This window comes from Jatropha curcas, chromosome 4 (assembly GCF_041381405.1).
Source record: "Jatropha curcas cultivar XTBG-Jc1 chromosome 4, XTBG_Jcur_1.0, whole genome shotgun sequence".
Lineage (NCBI taxonomy): Eukaryota > Viridiplantae > Streptophyta > Magnoliopsida > Malpighiales > Euphorbiaceae > Jatropha > Jatropha curcas.
This window is the reverse complement of record NC_143154.1, coordinates 28,507,003-28,529,423: the sequence shown is the minus strand read 5'-3', so window position 1 is coordinate 28,529,423 and position 22,421 is coordinate 28,507,003. Positions and strand designations below refer to the sequence as shown.

Sequence of the window (22,421 nt, the reverse complement as noted above, 5' to 3'; positions counted from 1 at the left end):
GAAAATATATTCTGTTTCTTCGAACACACAAATTTTTTTCCGCTTCACTGTAAACGACATGAAAAATAAAATTCTCGAATCAAACGGCAAGAGTATTTATATTGCTAATTAGAACAAAATTGTACACTAATATTAGACTTGATCCAGTAATGGTTGCCGGCACAGCGGACACGATGAGTGTAACAATAACCATTTATCTACACATTTCACATGAAAACCATGGTTACATTTTGGCAAAATTTTAACCTTTTCACCTTGTTCAAATTCTCCGAGACAAATGGGACATTCTGTTACCGGAGTATTTAGCTCTGATTCATATGCTACCACCGGAATCTGCTTCAATGTGCTTTTCTTCAGTCCAGTAGCTTCAGCTGTAGCTGTTGGAGTAGTCTCAGACACAAATCTATACCCACATCTCACAGCACACCGTACAATTGAGTTTAGACCAAGAGCAAATATTAATGCGCATAACAAAGCTGCTAATATTATAACCATGTTGTTATCGAAATTTGTTGACTTGCTTGCATAGTAATTACTACTTGTTTTGTCTCCATGGTTATTGGGAGCCATACCTATCTCCTTGTCCAAGAATAGGCGATGTTGGTGCCGGTGGTACACAGATTTCTCCATGTTCTTTACCTGTTTGATAAAATGTCTAGGTGAGTTTTTGAAGAGAGCAAAAGAAGCAACACTTGAATTTTTAAGCTTGATAATTGGTATATGTGTTACAAATATTCCAACCAGATAAAAGCAAGCATCTAATTTTGTTAGAGAGGATAAGGGAAAGGAGTATTGAATTTGTTAGTGGTTATCCAAAAATTTGGGACCATAGAAATGCCATATTGTGTCAAATTGTTCATAAAATGGTCCTACTTTGCCTTATGAAAAAGAAAAAGAAGAAAGCAAGTGAAAGGGAGAGTTTGGCTTTATTTAGATTCATGTTTAGTGACATTATTGGTCCAATCTGTTCCTTATACAGTGTTTGTAGGCGAAAGAAACACAGTGCAATGAAAGACTAAGATATTTTTGTTTTTGTTTTTGTTTTTTGTCTTGACAGGACTAAGATATTTTTGTTAAGACCAAAGAATTTGTGGTTTGGCAAATTTCAGTTGTGTATAATCTTTAGGACTACTTCAGATTTGGGACAGTTGATATAGTTTTCTCTCTATTTCTTGGCACACAAACAGTGAGTTAGGGATTACAGCTCTATGACTCCTAACAATATGTTGCTATCTAGGATTTTAAATGGAGTCCAATTAGAAGACTTTGGTTTAGTGATCAAGTGAACTAAAGTCTATCCCAAGAGGGTTAGCTTAATGGAAACCACGCTAGACAAATTTTTTATGATCCTGGATTTAATTCTTGGGGGTTATCCAAGTTTAAACACGTCAATGTCCATGGAATGAATCATAATTCTTATGTGGATCGGAGATTTGCCTTATCCATATGAATGAGGCATTTGCATGAATCCAAGGTATAGAGTAGGAATTATGTATGTGATAACTCTTGCCATCTTATCCTTATCTCATCTCCTGGGAGTTTTGTTAGATTTTTTTTAATTTATATATTTTGACATCGTTGAGTTATATAATTTATCATCCATAAAATGTCCAATATGTTACTTTATATGGGGGTATAACAAGGTATGCATTTCTATAAAAGAATGTACCTAAAAGATAAACATTCAAAGCCCTATTTATGTTAAATATAGAAAATATTAGAATATAATCATAGATGTCGATCTCTTTTTATTTAACCCTCAAGAAAGGTCAAAATAGTAAAAATTAATGGATTCTTTTAATGTAAAAAAAAATTCTTGACATCCATCATGATTATGTAATTGCTAATGTTCAAATAAAGTTTTCCAAGAAATAGTTAGCATATCTAAAAATGAGTAACTAATATAGGATTTTACATGACCATATATGGTTATATATTATAGGCTATGAAATATAGAATTATTTAATGATGGCAATAAAATCATGTAATAAAAACCATTATTCACGCTTTAATTCATTTATTTATGTTCATTGATTTGCTTATAAAATTACATGATTTTTTCCAGATTATAAGATTGTCTAATTAAGTTGTGCTAATCTTCTTATTTAATTTAAGATTTAAAAATATTAATGTTCTTAATTATTTGAGTTGTCCTAAAATTCTATAAAAAGGTTTTATAAGTACACCTATCCCAGAAAAAAGATCACAGTAAAATAGAGCAATCTTTTTGATATTTTAAAGGAACAATCCCTCAAGTGTTGAAGCCATGGAAGGAGGTTTGAGTGAGCTAGATCTACAATGGAGGTGGAGAATCCAAAGGATGGAGAATGGTTCAGCAAACACTGCTTCCACAAACAACATATGGAATGCGGCTAAAAAACATATTGGCAAAGCATTCAAAAAATTGCTAGGAATAAGAAGTACAAGAATAACTCCTAATTAATTTGGAATAAACGAAATTTCATTGAATTTATTTAAGAATTATTTTACTTTCCGCCACTTTTTTTAATAAAAAAATGTGATGGTCATGGATATTTACGAGTCAATTTTTAAGTATTAGTATAGATTAAAATATACAAGAATGATGTATGACATTAAATAAAGTAATAATACTTCTTTTTTGTTTATGTCTATATTTCTTTCTTTTTAGAGGCATGGTACCCCTTGATGTAATTAATTAATTGAAAATGAAGTAATTGATGAGTAATTTCTAGATTAGCTTGTAATTAAAATTTTAATAAAGAAAAAGTATGATACTTGTTAATTAAATACAACAATAATATGCTTTTTTTTCTTTATGTTTATTTTTCTTTTTTAGAGGCAAGTAAATAATTTTTTAATTAATTCGATAGAGCGCCTTGTTTCTTTAGAATTCCAATTTGCTCAAGTTTGATTGATTTTTTTTTTTTTTTGAAAAATATAATTCATTAATAATAAAATTAAGTATCATACTAAACATAAAACTTACTATTATAATTAATAAAAAGTTCGTCGATCCTTCAATAACAAAAGAATTATTCGTAACCTTCACTACCAGTGAAGGGTATGTAGAATGGAAAACACAGGGACGCAATTTGTTGCCAACACAACTCGAGACGCGAAGAGTGAAGACATTCCCCTCACTCCCAGATTGCAGACTCCAGAGTCTAAAAGAGTCCTCACTGACAGACACTAGATACTCTGAAAAAGGATCCCAGCACAGAGTCAATTGGTTTATTACGTACCTGAAATGCATGCAGGCGAGCCTGTGCCTCAACATCAAATATATATACAACATTGTCACCAACATTGTCACCTCCCTTAACCCGACTGAAAGCTTATTTTGGTCGAACCGCCCTTGAATACTCTTAAACAACTACCAATCTTAATACTCCAGAAATGTATTTCAAGCATCTGCATTGCCAAAGCAAATTAGATAATCCTTACTTGGGTGGAAGTCGTGCAAGTCGTGTAAGTTGTGTTCTTCTTGGCCAAGTGACTGGAAGGTTAAAACCATGGTCTCTATCAATTTCAGCCTCAACACGTTTCTTCCATTTGTCAACTAAAGTTCTAGCTTTCTTTTGAATTTCTAACTTCTTATGTGTCCGCAGACGGTTCACTGATTTACCGATGGTACACATTCGTAAGGCGTTAAGATCTATGGGGAGTTTGTCCAATGCACGAAATACAACGTCAAGAAATTCCTCAATAGATTTTGCACTATCCTTGGAACCTCTACCATCTGCAATATTCCCTTTAAGCACATCCTGCAACCATTCATCAAATACAAGCACGCCCCTAAGCTGCACAAATCTACCAAGGCAATCAAACTTATCTGTTGCTGCTACCACACCAGCCAGTACAGATCGGCCAACCAAGTCTATCTTTTTTCCATTTTTCTCAGGCTTCATGAGCTGCAGTAATTTTTCAACACCTTCAGAATCTACAAGCCCTCCTTTTTCTGTAAATTTAGCAATCTCAGACTTCCAAACGCTTTCAGGTCCAGAGTCAACAGAATCCCCATCATCCATCTTTGAATCAACATCATCTTTACCGCTTGGATCAACATTACTGTTGAGAGATTCATCCTCCATATCAGCCGGCATATCAAGATCATTGTTACCCCTTAACTGATTCGCTGGAGATGTAATAGTGCCTAGATTATTAATTGCAAACATCATTAGAGGCTTTGAAGAACTACTATATGAATGAGCCTTCAAGTTATCAGAAACGCCAAGCATGAGCTGGCCATTAATATTAATGTTACTTCCATATCGAACATCATTGCTGTTCTTACTGGGATTTGCTTGGCGTTGATTTCCATCTTTACTTATGTTTTTCAACAACAATAATAGCGGAACATATGACGAAGAATTGCCATTTTGCTACAAAATAAACATCACTGTGATCAAACTAATATTAACACTTTGCTTTTCTGCTCCTGATGTGTAAATTTCTAAGCATTACTTGAACTTCATTGAGGCTTAATTTAATTTGTAATTTGTTCAATTTCATAAAACTAAATTTATGAGAGTGAAATAAACATTCTCATCATTCATACCGAACGAGAAATATAAAGTCCTAAATCAATTATACAAAACTTTACGAAATTCATAACAATGGCAACTGATTAGCATTGGGCTCAAACTATGGCAGTTTTGGTATATATTGGTTCTCTAATTAAAGAGGAATTAAAAGCAAACCTGCAGGAACTCGACGACATTGCTGTGTCCGAAGAGGCTATCAATGACATTGAAATTATGTGGTTCAACACTTGGAGGAAAATAGGCAGCTACATGACACTTATCGGTGCATGGCTGGCGAAGGATTTTACAGGCGGCGCAAGGTCCGATGACAGCGGCCGAAGGCAGGCCGAAAGGGCTTGAAGAATTTTGGGAAAGCGGTGGGGGAAGACTTTGATGAGAAGACAGAAATGGAGAATTTAGACTTGGATCAGAAGATGGACATGAAGAATACGAATTAAAAGATGGCGGCGGAGAAGAAGATGACGATGGTGTCAATGATTGCGAATTGGAAAACGTAGAGGGAAATACGAACGGGTTTTTCGCCATCTGAAACCGATCGAGATGGAACAGAAAATGGGTCAACAACAGTGGTTTATTTTTATTTTATTTTTTTTTTAGGAATAATTTTTATTTTTGTTTTGCTAATGCTTCATTAAATTATAAGTATAATAGCTTGGGCACTTGGGTCGATAATTCCAAGTAATTATACAGTGTAAGCGTATAATACCATAAGGGTACAATACTATAATTTTGTAATTTTTTTTTCCTTCTCATTTGATGCTATTCAAATTCAAAATCAAACTCCATCTTATGATCACAGCAAACTCCATCTTATAATTTAAATCAAACTCAATATTATTAATTAATTATTAAATTAGATAGAGAAAAATAATTATTATTGTTATTATTATGTCATATAATTTCCTTATGGCATATTTATCATCGATTGAAATAAGGGATAATGAAAAAAAAAAAAAAAACTTTGCCCAACAGTAATAATAGTGGAACATATAACAAAGAATTGCTTCTCTGCTGCAAAATAGACAACACTATGATAAAACTAATACTAATACATTTACTTTTCTATTCCCGATGTGTAAATTTAATCTAATTGTCAAAAAAACTAATTCTAAATTAGGTACTTTGAACTTACAATTTATTTTCATTTTGATCCCAAAGTTTAATTTGATACAACTAAATTACCAAATTTTACTTGAACTTTAGCGGGGTATAAATTTTGATCCCAAAGGAGTTGGTTCTCTGCATGTTTCAACAACTTTCTACAGGTCAAATGCTTGAAGATAAACCTTGGTTTTCATTGACCAAATGGGATAATTTTCTCCTAAGAATGCAAGTAGAGGAGGGCTGAGTAATTACTTAAAGCCATAAATTACACAATGGTGTTTAAGGTTGTTTGAGAAAAGATTTCTAACTTATTTTCTCTCACTCACAGGTCACACAAAGACCATTTACAGCTCTGATACCACTACTGAAAGGTAGAAATTACAGCAACAGAAGAACAAAAATAACAGTGAAAAAAGGAAAGATAATGAATCTTTCTCTGTATTCATATTTCATAGTTACAAAATAAATCTTTTTCAAAGAATCAATACCTAATTGTACTAACTCTAGCTTTTACAAAAAATAATTCCATAAAATCTAAAACACCACAAACCAGATATTAAATCGGCTAGATTTTAGGCTAGAATTAATACAAAATATCTTTGAGTAGCTAGTTTTGAAATACAATCTCAGTCATCTAAGTAGAAGCAAAGGATGAGGCACCGCTGTGTACATCATCCGACCCTAGTTTTAGCTGTGATGTTGATGTTGAACCATTCACTGGCTTAGGAAAATGTCCTCCTAGTTGCACAGATGAATGCATTTCTATGCATGTCTTGAATAATAGCTGATCTACTTCTTCTTGACGTTCCTGTGGAAAAGAAATACTCCATCTGTTTAAGGTTTTTACAGAAAAATTAAAAAAGAAATTAATTCTTCTAAATTATAATTAAAACTAAGGGTAATATGACCAAATCATCATTTATAGTTAGTTGTGAAAATATTTATTGTATCTAATGTAAATAAGTATAACATTGGAAAAACATTATTTATTACTTCTTAAAATATTCAAAACAACAAAATAATCACTCAAAAACGTTTTATATTTTGAGACAGAAGGAGTATCAATTTCTCAAAATGCAAGAAGTGTGAGTATAAATGATATATTTAATGTGCAAGGAGTGCAAGCAAAACATGTACGTACGTACATTAATATAATCTTGGTCAGTTAGCCAGAAAAAACACTTGTATCGAGTGTCGTAAACTCGCCGGCACACAAAAGAGCAAATCCTTGATGGAAGTTCAACACCTTTTGGGAGAAATGAAACTTTACACGGATGGAGTAATGATGCAGCAAGAATCTCATCCTTATGAAAGGAATAGAATACTTCATTTGGTGCAGCTTCCAAAGGGATGCCTTTGCGAAGCTTCAGTTCAGCAGGTCGATATAACCAATTCACACACAACTTGAGCACTTCACCGACAATCAGCGATCGAATTATTCCAACGAAAGGTGGGGAGTCCTCCTGGGGTGGCTTGAAAACATCACAATCTCCAACACTGATCTTGAGTCCCTCCTGTTAGATAAAACAAAACGGGGAACTTCAGTCAACTGTTACAGAATTTATCTGAAAAAAGAAAGCTGCATCTAATTAATTGCATTTCTGGATCACTAAACTGTTCCATGAATATAAATAATTATTTGGAATTTACGAAGGCAATTGGTTTCAACACAATCATGGTCAGCACTCATCAATAACCTCACTATGTTTTATACTAATTAAAATTTTAAATTATGTCTTATTGTAGAAGTTTTGTCATATGTTAATTACAAATTATATATTGGACATCACTACGTACTATATATATAATTACCTTATTTATACAAATTTTTTATTTATTTTCGTTATTAAGAATTTCGCTATTAAGAATAAGTCAAACACCTATTGCTCAACTCATTTTTTATTGATCTTTGATGTATTAATTTTAATTTAATGTCAATATTATTCTATGTATCTACACTATTATTCCTTACGAATGGTAATTCAACTTCGAAATTCACTAAATTTTACATTGTGTTTATGCATATTATTATCTAAGTCTAATTATCATTTTATGTATTCAATTTTTAACTTGTTGGCCACTCACATGAGTTAGTTTAATTTTATGTTTATTATAATTACTATTGTTCATTTTTTTTTAATAGAAAATCATTATTTTCTTTAAGGAAATTATTATTATTATTATATTTAATTGTTGAGTGAATTTTTTTATTCTATAATAAAATTAATTTTTGTAAATTATTATAAATCTTTTTTTCGAGTTTTTTATGAACATTTTTATTTAAATTTTATAGAAAAGAACATGAATATAGTAGAATCAAACTATAATAAATAATTTATCTAATTTTCAATTATTTGTATACTTTTATTTATGTTTTATTAATTATTTTGTTGAATTGTTTTTTATTGAAAATTAAAATTAAAATAATGGTAAATGATAAGAAAAACAACAAGTGCAACACTATACTACACAGTGTTCCAAGGAATGAGCAGCAATTTCACACCTACATGATCACCATTCCCACTCTCATTTATACAAACCAACTTCAAAGTAGATGAGACCCAATTTGGTACATAGTAGTTTTCTAGTTAAAGAAATATTAAAACCATACCTTCATAAAGAACTCGACATTGCTAAGTCCCAAGACGCTATCAACAGTGAAATTATGAGATTCTGCACTTGGAGTAGAATAGGAAGCTGAATAACACTTATCGTTACATGGCCGGCGAAGGATTTTGCGGGCGGCGCAAGATCCGAGGAAAGCCGCAGATGGAAGTCCGGAACGGCTGGAAGAAGTTTGGGAAGGCTGTAAGGAAAGACTTTGATGTTGAGAAGACAGAAAAGGAGAATTTACACTTGGATCAGAAGATGATGAAGAATATTAATTAAAAGATAGCGACGGAGAAGAGGACGATGATGGTCTTGGTGATTGGGAATTGGAAAATGTAGAGGGAAATACAAATGGGTTTTTCGCCATCTGAAAGCGATCGAGATAGAACAGGAAATGGGTCAACACTTGGCATGTCTACGAGTTCTTTTTGTCGTGCGCGGTGCCCACTCAAGTGGGACCCCCACGTTTTGATGTTGGTGGTGGTGTTCCCACTCAAGTGGGACCCACAAGCTTTTGAAAATAAAAAAAGGCTAAGTGGATGGGACCGACACGTTTAGAGAGAGAAAAAAAAAGATAAAACGCTTTGTCTTTTCCTATAAATTAGAAAATTCGTTTTAGAAAGGGTCTTAAAGGTAGGACGGAGAAAGGGTGTTTTTGAAAAATACGTTTTGAATGTTATTATTTTTGTATTACTTTTTTGTAAGTTATTATTTTTAATAGTAGAAGAATTATTCAGAATTAAATCTGTGAACATAATCCTGTGAATCACATTAAATTTTTTTGTGTTAATTTTTTTATTTTCACTGTGTTAATTTTCTCTTAATTGGTTTAGAGGACCCACCTCTTTCCGATTTTTGTTTACCATGGGATATCATATTTCAGAGAATTCAAAAATAAGGGAAAGTGCGGCAGCGCCTCTTCCATGTCCCTTCCATTTTGACTAACTCCTCTTCCTTTAAGCAGTGTTATTTTCCTTTTGTTTTCCATTGAGCGAAGTTGGAGACTAATACATGATCAAACTAATATTAACACATTTACTTTTCTACTTTTGATGTGTAAATTTAATCTAATTGTCAAAAATACTGATTCTCATCATTCACACCAAACAAATTCTTTACAAACCTGTTTAGGCATTGGGCTCAAACTATGGCAGTTTTGGTATATATCAGTTCTCTAATACCTGCAGCAACTCGACGACATTGCTGTGTCTGAAGAGGCTATCAATGACAGTGAAATTATGTGGTTCAGCACTTGGAGGAAAATACGAAGCTAAATAACATTTGTCGGTGGATGGCCGGCGAAGGATCTTACAGGCGGAGCAAGGTCCGATGACAGCCGCAGAAGGCAAGCTAAGTAAAACTGCAACGATTATGCAGTTTTATGTAGATTTCGAGTTTAATTATGTTTGTAAAACCCGAGCAATTATATGTTTTTGTACCTTCTCAAAAAAAAAAAAAAAAAAAAAAAAACATAGTTTTAAACCACTGTTTAACAAAGTCTTGGTTTTTTTAAAAAGAAAAAAAAAAAAAACAACTAATCTTTTGGTCACATTTTATTTGTGTGATTTGATAAAATATATATATTAAAAATTTAGTTAACAAAAGTTATTTTACTTTTTTTATTCTTTAATTCATTAAAATATTAATAAAAGTTATTTATTTAATAAAAAATCATAAATATTATAATGAGAAAAAATAATTATTTATATATAAAAATTTAGAAACTTTACAAACATCGATACATTTAAAAAAGAAATAACAAATAAATAAAATAGTACTAATTCTAAAGAAGCTTTTTATGGTAAATGAATGGTTGTGTGACGACCATTTATATAATTACTAAATGTAAAAGGGAAAAGAACATAAAAAAAATATCTTATTTATTTCATTATAATAGATGCCATAAGAAAATTATATGACATAATAATAACAATAATAATTTTTTTCTCCAACTAATGTAATAATTAATTAATAATATCTAATTCATTTTTTTAATTATTTAACTCACTTGGTTTCAGTTATCAGAATTATCTAAATCAGAATAAAGTCAGATATATAACAATTTGTTATGAATTGTAATTCAACTTTGAAATTCACTAAATTTTACATTGTGTTTATGCATATTATTATCTAAGTCTAATTATCATTTTATGTATTTAATTTTTAACTTGTTGGCCACTCACATAAGTTAGTTTAATTTTATGTTTATTATAATTACTATTGTTCATTTTTTTAATAGAAAATCATAATTTTCTTTAAGGAAATTATTATTATTATTATATTTATTGTTGAGTAAATTTTTTTATTCTATAATAAAATTAATTTTTCTAAATTATTATAAATATTTTTTTCGATTTTTTTACGAACATTTTTATTTAAATTTTATAGAAAAGAACATGAATACAGTAGAATCAAACTATAATAAATATTTTATCTAATTTTCAATTATTTGTATACTTTTATTTATGTTTTATTAATTATTTTGTTAAATTGTTCTTTATTGAAAATTAAAATTAAAATATGGTAAATGATAAGAAAAACAACACGTGCAACACTATACGACTCAGTGTTCCAAGGAATGAGCAGCAATTTCACACCAACATGATCACCATTCCCACTCTCATTTATACAAACCCCCTTCAAAGTAGATGAGACCCAGTTTGGTACATAGTAGTTTTCTAGTTAAAGATTAATTAAAACCGAATTTTGATCCACAAGTCTTTTTATTCCCACAAAAAACCCAAGTATCACACAAGCAAGGTCCATCATTGCCATTGCACATAGCCTTACTCGCCTGGCAACACTCCTTGGAAGAATTAAACTTAAACTCTGAACCCCACTTCACTGCAGGCCCCCATAGCTCCAAATTCTCAATCCCTCTACAGCAATCACCATCATTACCCTCTGAACTCTCCTTTATAAATGCCAAAGACTGAGAGCCTGAATTCGTAAAACCAACATTGGGATTTAGGATTAAGGAGAGGACTGTGTAGGCCAAAGCACAGGAGATAAAACCCATCAGAAGAAGGATGAGATAGGTTAACCGGGAGGATTCTGGGTCGTTTTGCCTTCGAACCATTTGAGATTCTGAGGTAGGGAGTAAAACCCAGATGGGAATTTGGATGTCTTGGATCGATGATTGAAATACTGATCAAATGAATTTTGGAGTTTGGTACGTTGACAGCTAAGGAAGAGAGGAATATGACTAAGAGCAGTCATGGTGACAAAAAAATAAAATAAATTAAAATTAAAGAGAGAAACAGGAGTCGGTCAACGGCAATCAGTGGAATCTGAGAATACGTTGGTTGAATTTGTTTTTGTTTCCTTTTGTGAGTTGACAATGACAGGGACGAGGAAGGTAAACGACATCGCCCACGTTTCATTTTCCTTTCTTTTTTTCTTTTTTTTTTTTTAAGAAAAATAAGACAAGTTTTATTTTCTTATTATAACAAGCTCTGTCCTCTTTATCAATTTAATTTTTATATAATTACAATGTTAAATTATAAAAATGATAATAAGAACTCAATTGTTTTACCAAATTTCAGATAATAAAGGAAAAAAATAAAAAAAAAAGTTTTTTTCATAAGAAAAAAAGAAAAAACAAGAAATGCTTTAATCAAATCACAGGATAATATGCATATACATGTTTAATTTTATTGTATAAGAACCAATAACACTAATTAGGGTTTTAACATATTCCTATATAGAATAAGAATCAATATAATAGTAATTAGGGTTTTAATACATTCCTATATAGATATTATTGTATTTATATTTAGAATATTGTACTCTTACATGGCTTGAGAAAATATAGTTGATACATTCCTATTTAATATTCATATGTTCATACATGAGTTCCCGTATAGTATCATTTTTCTATGTATAAAAGGCTTTTGACATCGAATAATAATATCATAGCTAGCTAGTTATATTAATCTCTTTCTCTTTTCATAGCTAGAAATATTAACCTCTCTCTGGTAAGAGAATAACTTTTCAACTGTGGCAAATCAAGATCAAAGTCCAAATGGAATTCCATATTATGATTTTTTTGCTCCTGAAGGTCCTACTGTCAGTAAAATTCTGAATCAAAATACAAATCAAGCTCCATTTCATTATTTTATGGAGTTCCCTCATCGACCACCTGCACCTGCTTATCATGTTGCTCCTCCAGTTCAAAATCAAGTTGCGGCAAAAGCTACTCAAGTCCACCATAAGGGAAGTCAAGTTCCTCCAATTCAAGGTGTTATGGCTTCCGCCCCTCGCCTCAATCATATCCAGCGTGCAAATGGATTTCCTCTCCGTTCTAATGGAAGTTATGCTTGGGATAATTAAAAAATAAAGAGTTAGATATCATTAATATTATTATATTAGAGGGAGAACTATAATTATTATTATTATTACATGACATATGATCATCTACTAAAATAAAACTACATTCACGTCTTCTTCTTTCATAACTTAACAAGAGCATCAATACTACCAGGAGTTAAATTTCAAATTTGAGAACGAGGATACGCACAAGCTCTTCTAGGCTCTGGCAAGAGCATCAGCAGACTTGTTTGCTTATACATCATTAAATTGGTTCATAAGATGTTTTGAGCCTTTAATCACCAGACGCAATCAGAAAAATCAGACGTGATCTTTTGCATTCTATTCTCGCTTCCGATGTAGACATTTGTCTCAAATTTTTCTAGTGCTCCACGCTTGGCCGGAGGGGTAGAAGTTGTAGCACCTTGTGTTGGAGGCACAGTTTGAATTGGAGTTGCAGGTAGATTTTGATTTGGATTTTGATCTGCCATAATTGAAAATTTATGTGTATGCTGATTTTAGAAAAGAAAAGAGAAGAATGTTAATATTTTTTATTATTAAAATTTATTACTGTTATTGGTTCTTATCTACGTATAAATTTAGTAAAACTCCTAATAAGCGTTATTGATTTTTATAGAATAAAATAATTAAGTGCAAATCGAAAATATGCATACTATTCTCATATAATTTGATTAAAGCATTTTTTTTATTTTTCTTATTAGAAAATATTCTTTGTTGTTTTCATTTTTTTTTTCATTTTTTCTTTCTTTATTTTTTGAAATTTGGTTAAATCACCACATGTTTTATTTGTTGTGTCAAATAAATTTTTTTTCATGTATTGAGAACTTTTTACTTTAGTATTGCTAGTTAATTGTTTTTGCTATTTAAATAATAATCTTTAAAATCTTAACTTTTTTTTTTGACATTTATCTTAACTAATTATTAATACTTTAATCAAACAATAGAAAATAATTTATGCAAATATTTTTCAAAAGAAAGTTATTGCCAAAGAAATATACGGAGCCAGATTTGTTGTATCTTTGCATTTTGCGAAAAGACAATTAAATGATATTGCTAATTTTTATTTAGAATTGTCAAATACAAGTTGGTTTGTCCATATTTAATTGTAATGTTTATCTATTATTTTAGTAAAGAAATTTAATACTCTTAAATTAGAAGTTTGATTTTTTATATTAGGTTGCAACGTTTCTCTATTATTTCTATAAGAAATTTAATGTTCTTCCATGAAATTATAAATTGAAGGGAATGATGGTGAAATGAGTTTCTGAAACGACCCGAAAATTTAATTTCGTAGAATTTTCATTTAAAAATTAAATTTTTTATTTCAACCAATGAGATTATACCAGCTAGTATTTTATTATTGCTAAACTGGACCCGTAAACCAATTTGATTTTTCGAAAACCAAGCGAAAAACTCGAAAACCAAGCAAATTGAGCCAAATCGTTGAATCAGATCAAACCGGTTCGAATCGAACCGGAATGATCTAGAAAACCGACATACTTTCTTTCTTTCCTTTTTCTTTTTTTTTTTCCCTCTTTTCTTCTCCTCCCCTTGGAAGCGCGCGCGACCCTCTTCTCTTCTTCCTCCCTCCACTGATTTTCCGGCGACCTTTTCACCACCGAACGGTTCCAGTCCTCCCCTTCATCGACGGCGAGCTTCTCCCTCTCCTTCTTCGTCTCCGATTCTGGCGAAGCATGGGAATCACGAGCGAGTCGCGATTCCGTTTCACTCAAGACAGTCGCGTCATCTGCTTTCACCTTCAAGTTTCCGACATTTTCCAGCTGAGTAAGTCAATCCCCAACATTCATCAGTTTAATTTATGAATTCCTTGATCAAAGATGGAGGTTTTGAATCGTGAATAAAACTATTGCATAAATCTAGACCCTAGCTCCTACTGTCATACATTTTTTTAAGGAAAAATTTGATTCTCTAATTTAGTTTAAATTATTAGCTAAGTTAATGGATAAGTTTAGCATGAACAAGGGAATTTTAGTTAAGAATAGATATAGCATGATTATGACACCAACATTATCGCTAGTACTTGATCTATTGCAGGAATTTATAAATTTAGCTACTGTTTAGGCGAATGTGAATAGAAATTTTGAATTTTTGCTCTTGAAATCGGTATATAAATGATTCCTATATTGGGATGGTTAGATTATTGCGTTTATTATAAATTCTTGTGAAGAATTAAGCATTCTTTAGGTTAAAAATAATTAGTTAGCTATATGGTCAAGTTCTCGATATCCTAGGAAGGAGGAATTGAATTGTTTCCAATTTGAATGAGTTATAAACTGAATTTTTATTAAAAAAATGTGCAAAACCAGGGGATATATTATGGGTACTAAATAGGAAATCTTGAATTCCTTGAGCTAGCAGTAATTATTTAGTTGATTTCTTGAATTATAGTGTTTGGGATGACTATGCGAAGTCATAAACCAAGTTCTTAATGCGATATGAGCTCAAGTTTAAGGAAACATATATTTTTCTTGGGCGCAGTAGCTATTTCAGGTACTTCGTACCATTTTAAATAATTGGTATGGAAACAGATGTATGTATATATATTTATATTTTCAATACTCTTATGTTGGTTAGTGTTGGTTACTGCTTGATAGCAATATTCTTGCAAATTTAACGGTTCAATTGTAAAACTCTTTGGCTACATCTAGAAGTGGCATCTTTATGTCAAGATGGAGAAATTTATGAAGCTTTAGTTATATGTTTAAGTTTCGAGCTGGGTTATCTAATAGAAGTATTTCTTAAATTGTCATTTAATTGAAATGTCAGTTCTTAATAGTTAGTCTAGAACTTTAATAAATGTTTAATGATATTTTATATAACTTAAGCAAAGAATTATTGATAACATTCCTAGATTAGTTGAAGGTATTTTAATTTGTAAATTATGGTTGATTGGTGATATACTATTGGAGGCGGATGGGTATTTGATTTGATCGATTGCCCGACGGATGGGTTGTGTGTATTGATTGATAAATATATAATAATACTGTGTTATCTAAACAAGTGGATAGTCCAAATTATAGGGGAGGTGCTGCCGAAATTTCGTTAGAACTTAAACTAGTTTTAATTAATGACATAATTAATAAGTTTATTTAGATTAATTCTATAACTTAATAAATATTAAAGAGAGTGCTCTAATTATTTAATTATTTTCATTATTATTTATTGAATTATTGAATTATTTATTTATTTCCATTATTATAATTTATTTTATTGTTTGTTTATTCTTAATATTATTTATTTATTTATTTAATTGCACTTGAGAATGGTTGTCTAGTTGTGCATTGCATTACGTTGTCCAATTGATTAATATGTCTGCATTCGATTGCAATGTTTGATTAATTGTGTTGTGATATTGCTGTGCTTTGCTTGTGTGGAATTGGGATGAAGTGGGTCACCATGGGTTTGTGAGACTGTTTCTGTTATACGGATCCTGATTCTGATTTCTGTTATATTCTGATTCTGTTATATGGATCCCGATTCTGTTTCTGTTAGTCGGGTAAATGGGAGATTGGCGCCCCCGTGTGCACCTGATAATTCTGTTTATTCTGAAACCACAGGATGGCCGCTTGTTGTTGCGCACCTGAAAATCTAGATTTGATTGCAGCCCGCAGGGTGGCCTCTTGTTGTGAGCGCTTGATGATCTAGATTGGATGGAGACCACCGGGTTGCCTCCTGTTGGTATGAAAAAGAAAAGAGAGGATAGAAAAACAATGAGAGGGCTGGTCAAGTGAGGATTAGACCGGTCGGCCAGCATGGGGGATCGGCTCCCTGGTGCACATGTGAGAGGATGAGCCATGTGGAGGACGGCTCATCGGGGGTTCGGTGACTCCACTGACTAATTTCCACGTGATGTGATTATTTGAAGGTGATATTGTTTGTGAGTGCTGGTGACATGCCATTTGTGTGACTGGCTGCGTGAGCATATAACTAGTCGGATGACTAGATTGATATATATTTATACATTTGTGTGAATGTGTGTGTTGTGCAATAATAGTTACTCCTTAGAAAGCTCACATATCTTGTTTAATTTTTCAGGAAGTAAGTTTCTCTTTAATTCGGTTAAGCTATGTTCCTTCGTCGCAGAGCTAGAAAGAAAATTCTCCTAGAGCAATAAATGTTTTGCTATGTATCTAGATGTATAAAAATCTATGTATATCTATTAATTAGTGACTCCGCAGTTGTAGAATTTGTATACAATTAGTCGTGTATTAACATAGACAATATAATTATGTGAGCCCATATTAAAAATGTAGTCTATTGTTAATTGAGCCCAAACTGTGGAATGTTGTAGCTGATAAATTTGGGCCGAGATTTAATAAAATCTTGAGATTTATTTTCCTATAAACATGGGCTGAATGTTTAATATTATATTGAGATAGTAAATTTTTAGTGTTTCAGACTTACTACGGGTCTCGGGGGCCTTAAGCTTACCTGGGCCCTAGTGCCGGTCCGGCCCACGGAATCGGGTCGTGACAGTTTCAAACCAAGAGATAAAGGATTTTTGTCTTGGCTATTAGACCAAGAATTCATCCGCTTTTGTTATAATTATAATTGAATAAAAAAAAGTATTCTTGGACATTTTAGACGTGAAAGATCTTATTTTTAGTAGTAAAATTGGACATAAGTAGAAAAGAATATATACGATGGTGCGAATATTTGATTTTATGAAATTCAATGATTATATATTATGATTTTATATGAATTTTGATTTTTATTTAAAAAAAATTTATGTTTCATACGTGCAAGATATGGCTTGGCATAAGATCTGAAAGCATTTTTTTCATTTAAAGATTGTTTTGAGTTAGAAAATGCATCTCTCATAGATTTAAAAAAAAAATATATATCCATCTCATAATTGATAGTATTGTTAAAAAAGCCAATATTTGAATATATCAAGATTCTTTTTCTTTTATGTGATTCCTCATTTTCCGATATTAATAATATGAGCTGGCCTTTTCACTGATTAAAAAAAACCTTTGAAATCTACACAAAATCTTGTAAGCATTTTACTAATAGAAACATGATTTTTAAAAATTCTTAATAATAAATTTAAATTTAAATTTAAAAAATTATAATTAAATTTAAATATTAATCCTTAGTAATATATGTCTTTTTTTTATATTAAATTTTGATACTGAAATATGATTTTCTTTTATTTTTAAAATACATAAATATTAACCGTTATCATAATAATTGAGTTCATGTAGTAGTCATTTATCTAATTGAAATATTAAGATTATAATTAATTTTAATTATTATTTTTTTTAACGTGAATTATAAAAGATCAATAAGTTGGTAAGTTCAAATATTAGTTATTTAATAATATTATTAGTTATAAGATAAGTCTTTGTCAAATCAAAAGAATTTTTTAATGCAAAAAATGGTTACAAATTTTAAGTTGAATAATAATTAAATCTATCAGAGTTTAGATAATTATATTTAAAATTAATTTGTATGGCCTTATTAAGTTTAAAATTTATTTATAATTTTATTAATTTAAAAAAAAATGTAATCAATTTTATAAAATCAAAAACCTGAATTATAATGAACTTTTGTTTATATTAAATGTAAAAAATGTAAATTTATAAATAAATTATATAAAATTTACTTAGACCAAGTAAGATTCAAAGAAAACCATTAAATTGTACTTTATATTTCATAGAATTTATGAATAATTTTAATTTTATCTTTTTACATATTTACTAAATAAGAAAATCATGATACATTATATTATTAATAAATTTTACTTCATAATTTTATATTTCATAATAATAATAATAAATAAATAAATAAAAACAAATTTTACTTCATAATCTTATATTTCATAATAATAATAATAATAAATAAATAAATAAAATAAGCAACATATAAATTTGATTAATATTAACTATATCAATTGAATTATTATGCTTATTATTGAAGTTTTAATGATAAATTTCAACTTAATTCGTCTGACATTTGCTCACTATGAAAATATATTCCGTTTCTACGAACACACAAATTTTTTTCCGCTTCACTGTAAACGACATGAAAAATAAAATTCTCGAATCAAACGGCAAGAGTATTTATATTGCTAATTAAAACAAAAGAAGCCATTTCTGTAATCTATCAACGTAGCAATTGTACAATAATATTAGACTTGATCCAGTAATGGTTGCCGGCACAGCGGACACGATGAGTGTAACAATAACCATTTATCTACACATTTCACATGAAAACCATGGTTACATTTTGGCAAAATTCTAAACTTTTCACCTTGTTCAAATTCTCCGAGACAAATCGGACATTCTGTTACCGGAGTATTTAGCTCTGATTCATATGCTACCCCCGGAATCTGCTTCAATGTGCTTTTCTTCAGTCCAGTAGCTTCAGCTGTAGCTGTTGGAGTAGTCTCAGACACAAATCTATACCCACATCTTATAGCACAACGTACAATAGGTATTGCATCGGGGTTAATGAAGCAGGGTGCAATGATGACTGTGTTAAGCACTTTTGTGACAGCCTTGGCCTGGCCAGCAACTTTACTCGCAGCTACTGATTTTATAGATAGCACTTGGACAATTGCTATTGACAGGTTAGCTTCTCTTATATGGACAGTGATTGGAATACTTACATGGGCAGATAGCAGAGTGAAATAAATGCCTTCCAATTCCACAAAACTGTCTGCTTTGCACATTAATAGGCACCCGAAATTATGTTGCCTGATGAAATTGTTTATATTGTAATAAATGCAACTGGCTGGGATAATGTATTATTGTCAACTCGGTTTATATTGTCTACCATTTTCTAGATCAGACAAAGCAGGAAAATTGCTAGCTGATGTGTTATTGAAAGGACTGCAAGGGAACAGGTAAACAGGTTATAATTTATTTCGAAGTGTTGTCATTTTAGTGCCCCATTTTTTCAAATAAATAAATAAATAAAATAAAAGTTTACTCTATTTCACTCCTACCTTTGACTTTCTGCAAATCTTTCAGGCCCGTGACACTTGTGGGTTACTCACTTGGAGCTCGAGTGATTTTCAAGTGGCTTGAGACTTTGGCTGAGACTGAATATGGTGGTAATGTACATTAGCCGTCCTTAAAGTGGGATGCAAAATCTTAGTGCAATCCTTATGCGATTATTCTGAACTTGACAGCTGAACTTGTAGAAAGAGTTGTTCTTCTTGGAGCTCCTATCTCTATTAAAAATGAGAAGTGGGAAGCAGCAAGAAAGGTGATTGGAGTTCCATCATTGGAAGCATCCTTTGCCATTTCTTCACAAATATTTTTCTTGCTGTATACTTTTATTATAATCCTCTGCAAAGGCCTCAATCAGTTTATGCTGTTTTCCAGATGGTGGCTGGCAGATTTATAAATGCCTATTCTAGAATGACTGGACACTTGGAGTTGCTTTTCGTGCAAGGTATCCATTATATGGAGGGCCATAGTGGAGAATGTTTCTGAAAGATTGATACATGATATATGCCTGGGGATCACTGAATGCTTCATTGTCAAAATATCTAAGCAAATTGATGATTTCATATCCATTAAGGCTTTGTTTGAGATTTGAGTTTGAAGCTGGTTGCATAACTGCGTTGACTATCCATTTATTGCTAAAATTTTTTAATTGTTTTTGGAAAACCATGGTTTGAAGGAAGCTAAAGTCCACCTTTTCCCATATTATGTTTTGCTAGGCCTTGAACATTGTAAGGACAGTCTGCCAAAAGCAGTCCTATCACTATCCCAAAGGGGTACTAAAGACCATGTCCCCTGTCCAAGCATAAGCAATTAAATAAATATGTGGGCTTGGGGTTCTTGAGTTCATTTTGCCCTTCATAAAATTTATACTCATCTTGCTCGAGTTACAGGCCAACTCTTTTCTGTTATTGCAATAATTATTAGAATTACGAGATCATTTGCTTGTGGATGATGTTGTCTTGTTCTCTGAGAAGATCATTAATAAATCTGACTTAAGGAAAGGGGTGTTTAGCATAGTTGTTGGAGGCTAATTGATAGTTTTTGACCCTTGGCAGTCGGGTCAACCATCTACTTGATTACAGTAAATCAGTTGTTGGTAGAGGCACTCTACTTATTCAAAAATGTATCTGTATGGGGAAAAAAATCTGTTTAGCATAAACACCTACACAACGTTAATTGAATTTATTTATTGATGATTTACATTATTATTTGATTTGTATACCTTAAATACTCATTTGACATCTTAACAACAATTAGCGGATTTTACCAAATGGTTGAACATTTATTAGCTTCTAGCTATCAACAATTGCTACCAACTATTAGCTATTAGCTGCCTAAAGTACCCCTAAATTTTTATAATGCGATTAGCTATGCAACTATATAAATGGTGATTGCCATTAGATTTTCACATTCCTTACTTGTTTATACTGTCATTAGTCCCTTTTCTGGTCAAAGCATGTTAGGCATTATATGCTGTCACTGGTTAATAATGAAAGTTCAAATCCTCTTGAGTAATTCATTTACCAGGTACAATTTGAATCTTTTCTCAACTGCTGTAGACATTCCTTTTTTTTTTTTTTTTTTTTTTTGGGTAGAGAGCGAAAGTATATGTTTGTCAAATCTTTTACAAACCATAGAAATTTTAGTTGTTATTTAAAAACCAACTGTCAACTTGTGAATAATTTTAAAAACTAATTGTTTGTTTTCTTAACAGTCTTTTTACTCAAGGATTAGCCGGAATTCAACCAATTGATGTTCCAGGAATCGAGAATGTAAGGGTTGTCTCATTCTTTCTCTCTCTCTCTCTCTCTCTCTCTTTTGTTGTTCCCCGGTATCAGCTTCAATTTTTTTATTCCATCAAAGAGAGTTTAAAAATATGATTGTACTTTTTTATGCTCCGCAGGTCGATGTTACTGGTATTATTGAAGGCCACTCATCATATCTATGGGCTACACAACAGATTTTGGAACAACTTGAATTGGATGCTTATTATCCTGTTTTCAGAAACACAGTCCACCAGCGCAAATAGAGAATTTCTGGCAAATTGTTTTCACTCCAAATTGAAATTAGACTTCCAATTCTTGATGAACTCAAGATTTATGATTTTGCTTTAGAAGTTTGCATCTAATTGTGGGGGAAGTCATGTTTCTGATTGACCTAACTCGGGTTTCTCATGGTTCTATCTTTGTTGCTTTTCTTGCACATATTACAGATGAGAAGAAATATGTTGGTTACAACTCTATTAATGAGTGATATATCGACATCTTTCTCTCTCCCAGGTCGATGAACTATGTACTTATTCTATCTTATGAATTTAGTTCGTTTGTATAGTGAAATTTAATTGTCAGGATCTGTAACTTGAAAAATTAATTTACTAGCAAATGTTATAAGTTCCAAATATTAGATCTGGGTTTAGATATTTTTTTCCTTCGTTGATAGAGACTTGGTTTAAAGTAATGCAATGGAAGTTAATGTTTCTCCTTTTATTTTTAACTTGTTTTTGTATGGAATTTTATAACCAGTGATTGGGGAATTTAGAATTTGGATTTTGATGTTAGATATCCTCAATTATTTTATTTTCAAGTGATGCTATTTTTAGTGTGTGAATGAGAAACAAGAGTGATTTCCTTTTTTCAATTTTTTATTTGTTCCTTGTTTTTTTTTTTTTCATTGTCACACACGCACGTGTGTGTATATATATATATATATGTGTGTGTGTGTGTGTGTTCTTTCCTTTGTCACGAATGAAAGAAGTACAAGTTTTAGCATAAATATTTATTGATTCTTTTCTTAACTTGATGATCAACACCGGCAAGATTGAGGAACAGAAAAAAAAAAAAAAAAAAAAGCATTCATCTTTGTGGATATAATT

General features: G+C 31.2%; 4 protein-coding genes and 1 long non-coding RNA gene across 5 annotated transcripts; 2 read left to right on the top strand and 3 right to left on the bottom strand.

Moving 5' to 3' along the window:
• Nucleotides 1–71: 71 nt before the first annotated feature.
• Nucleotides 72–1,252, bottom strand: LOC105632365 (RING-H2 finger protein ATL74). The gene has a single exon (XM_012214734.4). It carries the CDS (start codon nucleotides 628–630, stop codon nucleotides 133–135), a length of 498 nt encoding a protein of 165 aa, XP_012070124.1. The 5' UTR covers nucleotides 631–1,252; the 3' UTR covers nucleotides 72–132.
• A 1,700-nt stretch (nucleotides 1,253–2,952) lies between these two features.
• Nucleotides 2,953–5,119, bottom strand: LOC105632364 (uncharacterized). Its single transcript, XM_012214733.4, has 2 exons — nucleotides 4,683–5,119; nucleotides 2,953–4,364 (listed from the first exon to the last, which is right to left on the bottom strand). Exons 1-2 carry the CDS (start codon nucleotides 5,049–5,051, stop codon nucleotides 3,423–3,425), a joined length of 1,311 nt encoding a protein of 436 aa, XP_012070123.1. The 5' UTR covers nucleotides 5,052–5,119; the 3' UTR covers nucleotides 2,953–3,422.
• Nucleotides 5,120–6,031: 912 nt separating this feature from the next.
• Nucleotides 6,032–8,653, bottom strand: LOC105632363 (ASI1-immunoprecipitated protein 3). The gene is made up of 3 exons (XM_089720714.1): nucleotides 8,242–8,653; nucleotides 6,776–7,144; nucleotides 6,032–6,438 (listed from the first exon to the last, which is right to left on the bottom strand). Exons 1-3 carry the CDS (start codon nucleotides 8,245–8,247, stop codon nucleotides 6,265–6,267), a joined length of 549 nt encoding a protein of 182 aa, XP_089576840.1. The 5' UTR covers nucleotides 8,248–8,653; the 3' UTR covers nucleotides 6,032–6,264.
• Nucleotides 8,654–14,119: 5,466 nt separating this feature from the next.
• On the top strand, nucleotides 14,120–16,935 carry LOC149497172 (uncharacterized). Its single transcript, XR_016320584.1, has 2 exons — nucleotides 14,120–14,354; nucleotides 16,626–16,935. It is a non-coding gene; the product is annotated as an uncharacterized LOC149497172 (long non-coding RNA).
• A 1,988-nt stretch (nucleotides 16,936–18,923) lies between these two features.
• On the top strand, nucleotides 18,924–22,051 carry LOC149497171 (transmembrane and coiled-coil domain-containing protein STS1-like). Its single transcript, XM_089720599.1, is given in 8 exon segments — nucleotides 18,924–19,164; nucleotides 19,381–19,440; nucleotides 19,568–19,650; nucleotides 19,729–19,805; nucleotides 19,925–19,955; nucleotides 19,958–19,994; nucleotides 21,264–21,321; nucleotides 21,453–22,051. Coding segments are annotated over 8 exon segments (591 nt in total). The 5' UTR covers nucleotides 18,924–19,045; the 3' UTR covers nucleotides 21,579–22,051.
• The last annotated feature ends 370 nt before the right edge of the window (nucleotides 22,052–22,421 follow it).

Bases quoted from the DNA above. Each gene is read 5' to 3' on its own strand.
- LOC105632365 (XM_012214734.4), bottom strand. From the start codon at position 630: ATGGAGAAATCTGTGTACCACCGGCACCAACATCGCCTATTCTTGGAC.
- LOC105632364 (XM_012214733.4), bottom strand. From the start codon at position 5,051: ATGGCGAAAAACCCGTTCGTATTTCCCTCTACGTTTTCCAATTCGCAA. The intron at 4,365-4,682 runs GTTTGCTTTTAA...TTTATTTTGTAG, and splicing joins ATGTCGTCGAGTTCCTGCAG to CAAAATGGCAATTCTTCGTC.
- LOC105632363 (XM_089720714.1), bottom strand. The intron at 6,439-6,775 runs GTACGTACGTAC...TCTTTTCCACAG, and splicing joins CTGACCAAGATTATATTAAT to GAACGTCAAGAAGAAGTAGA.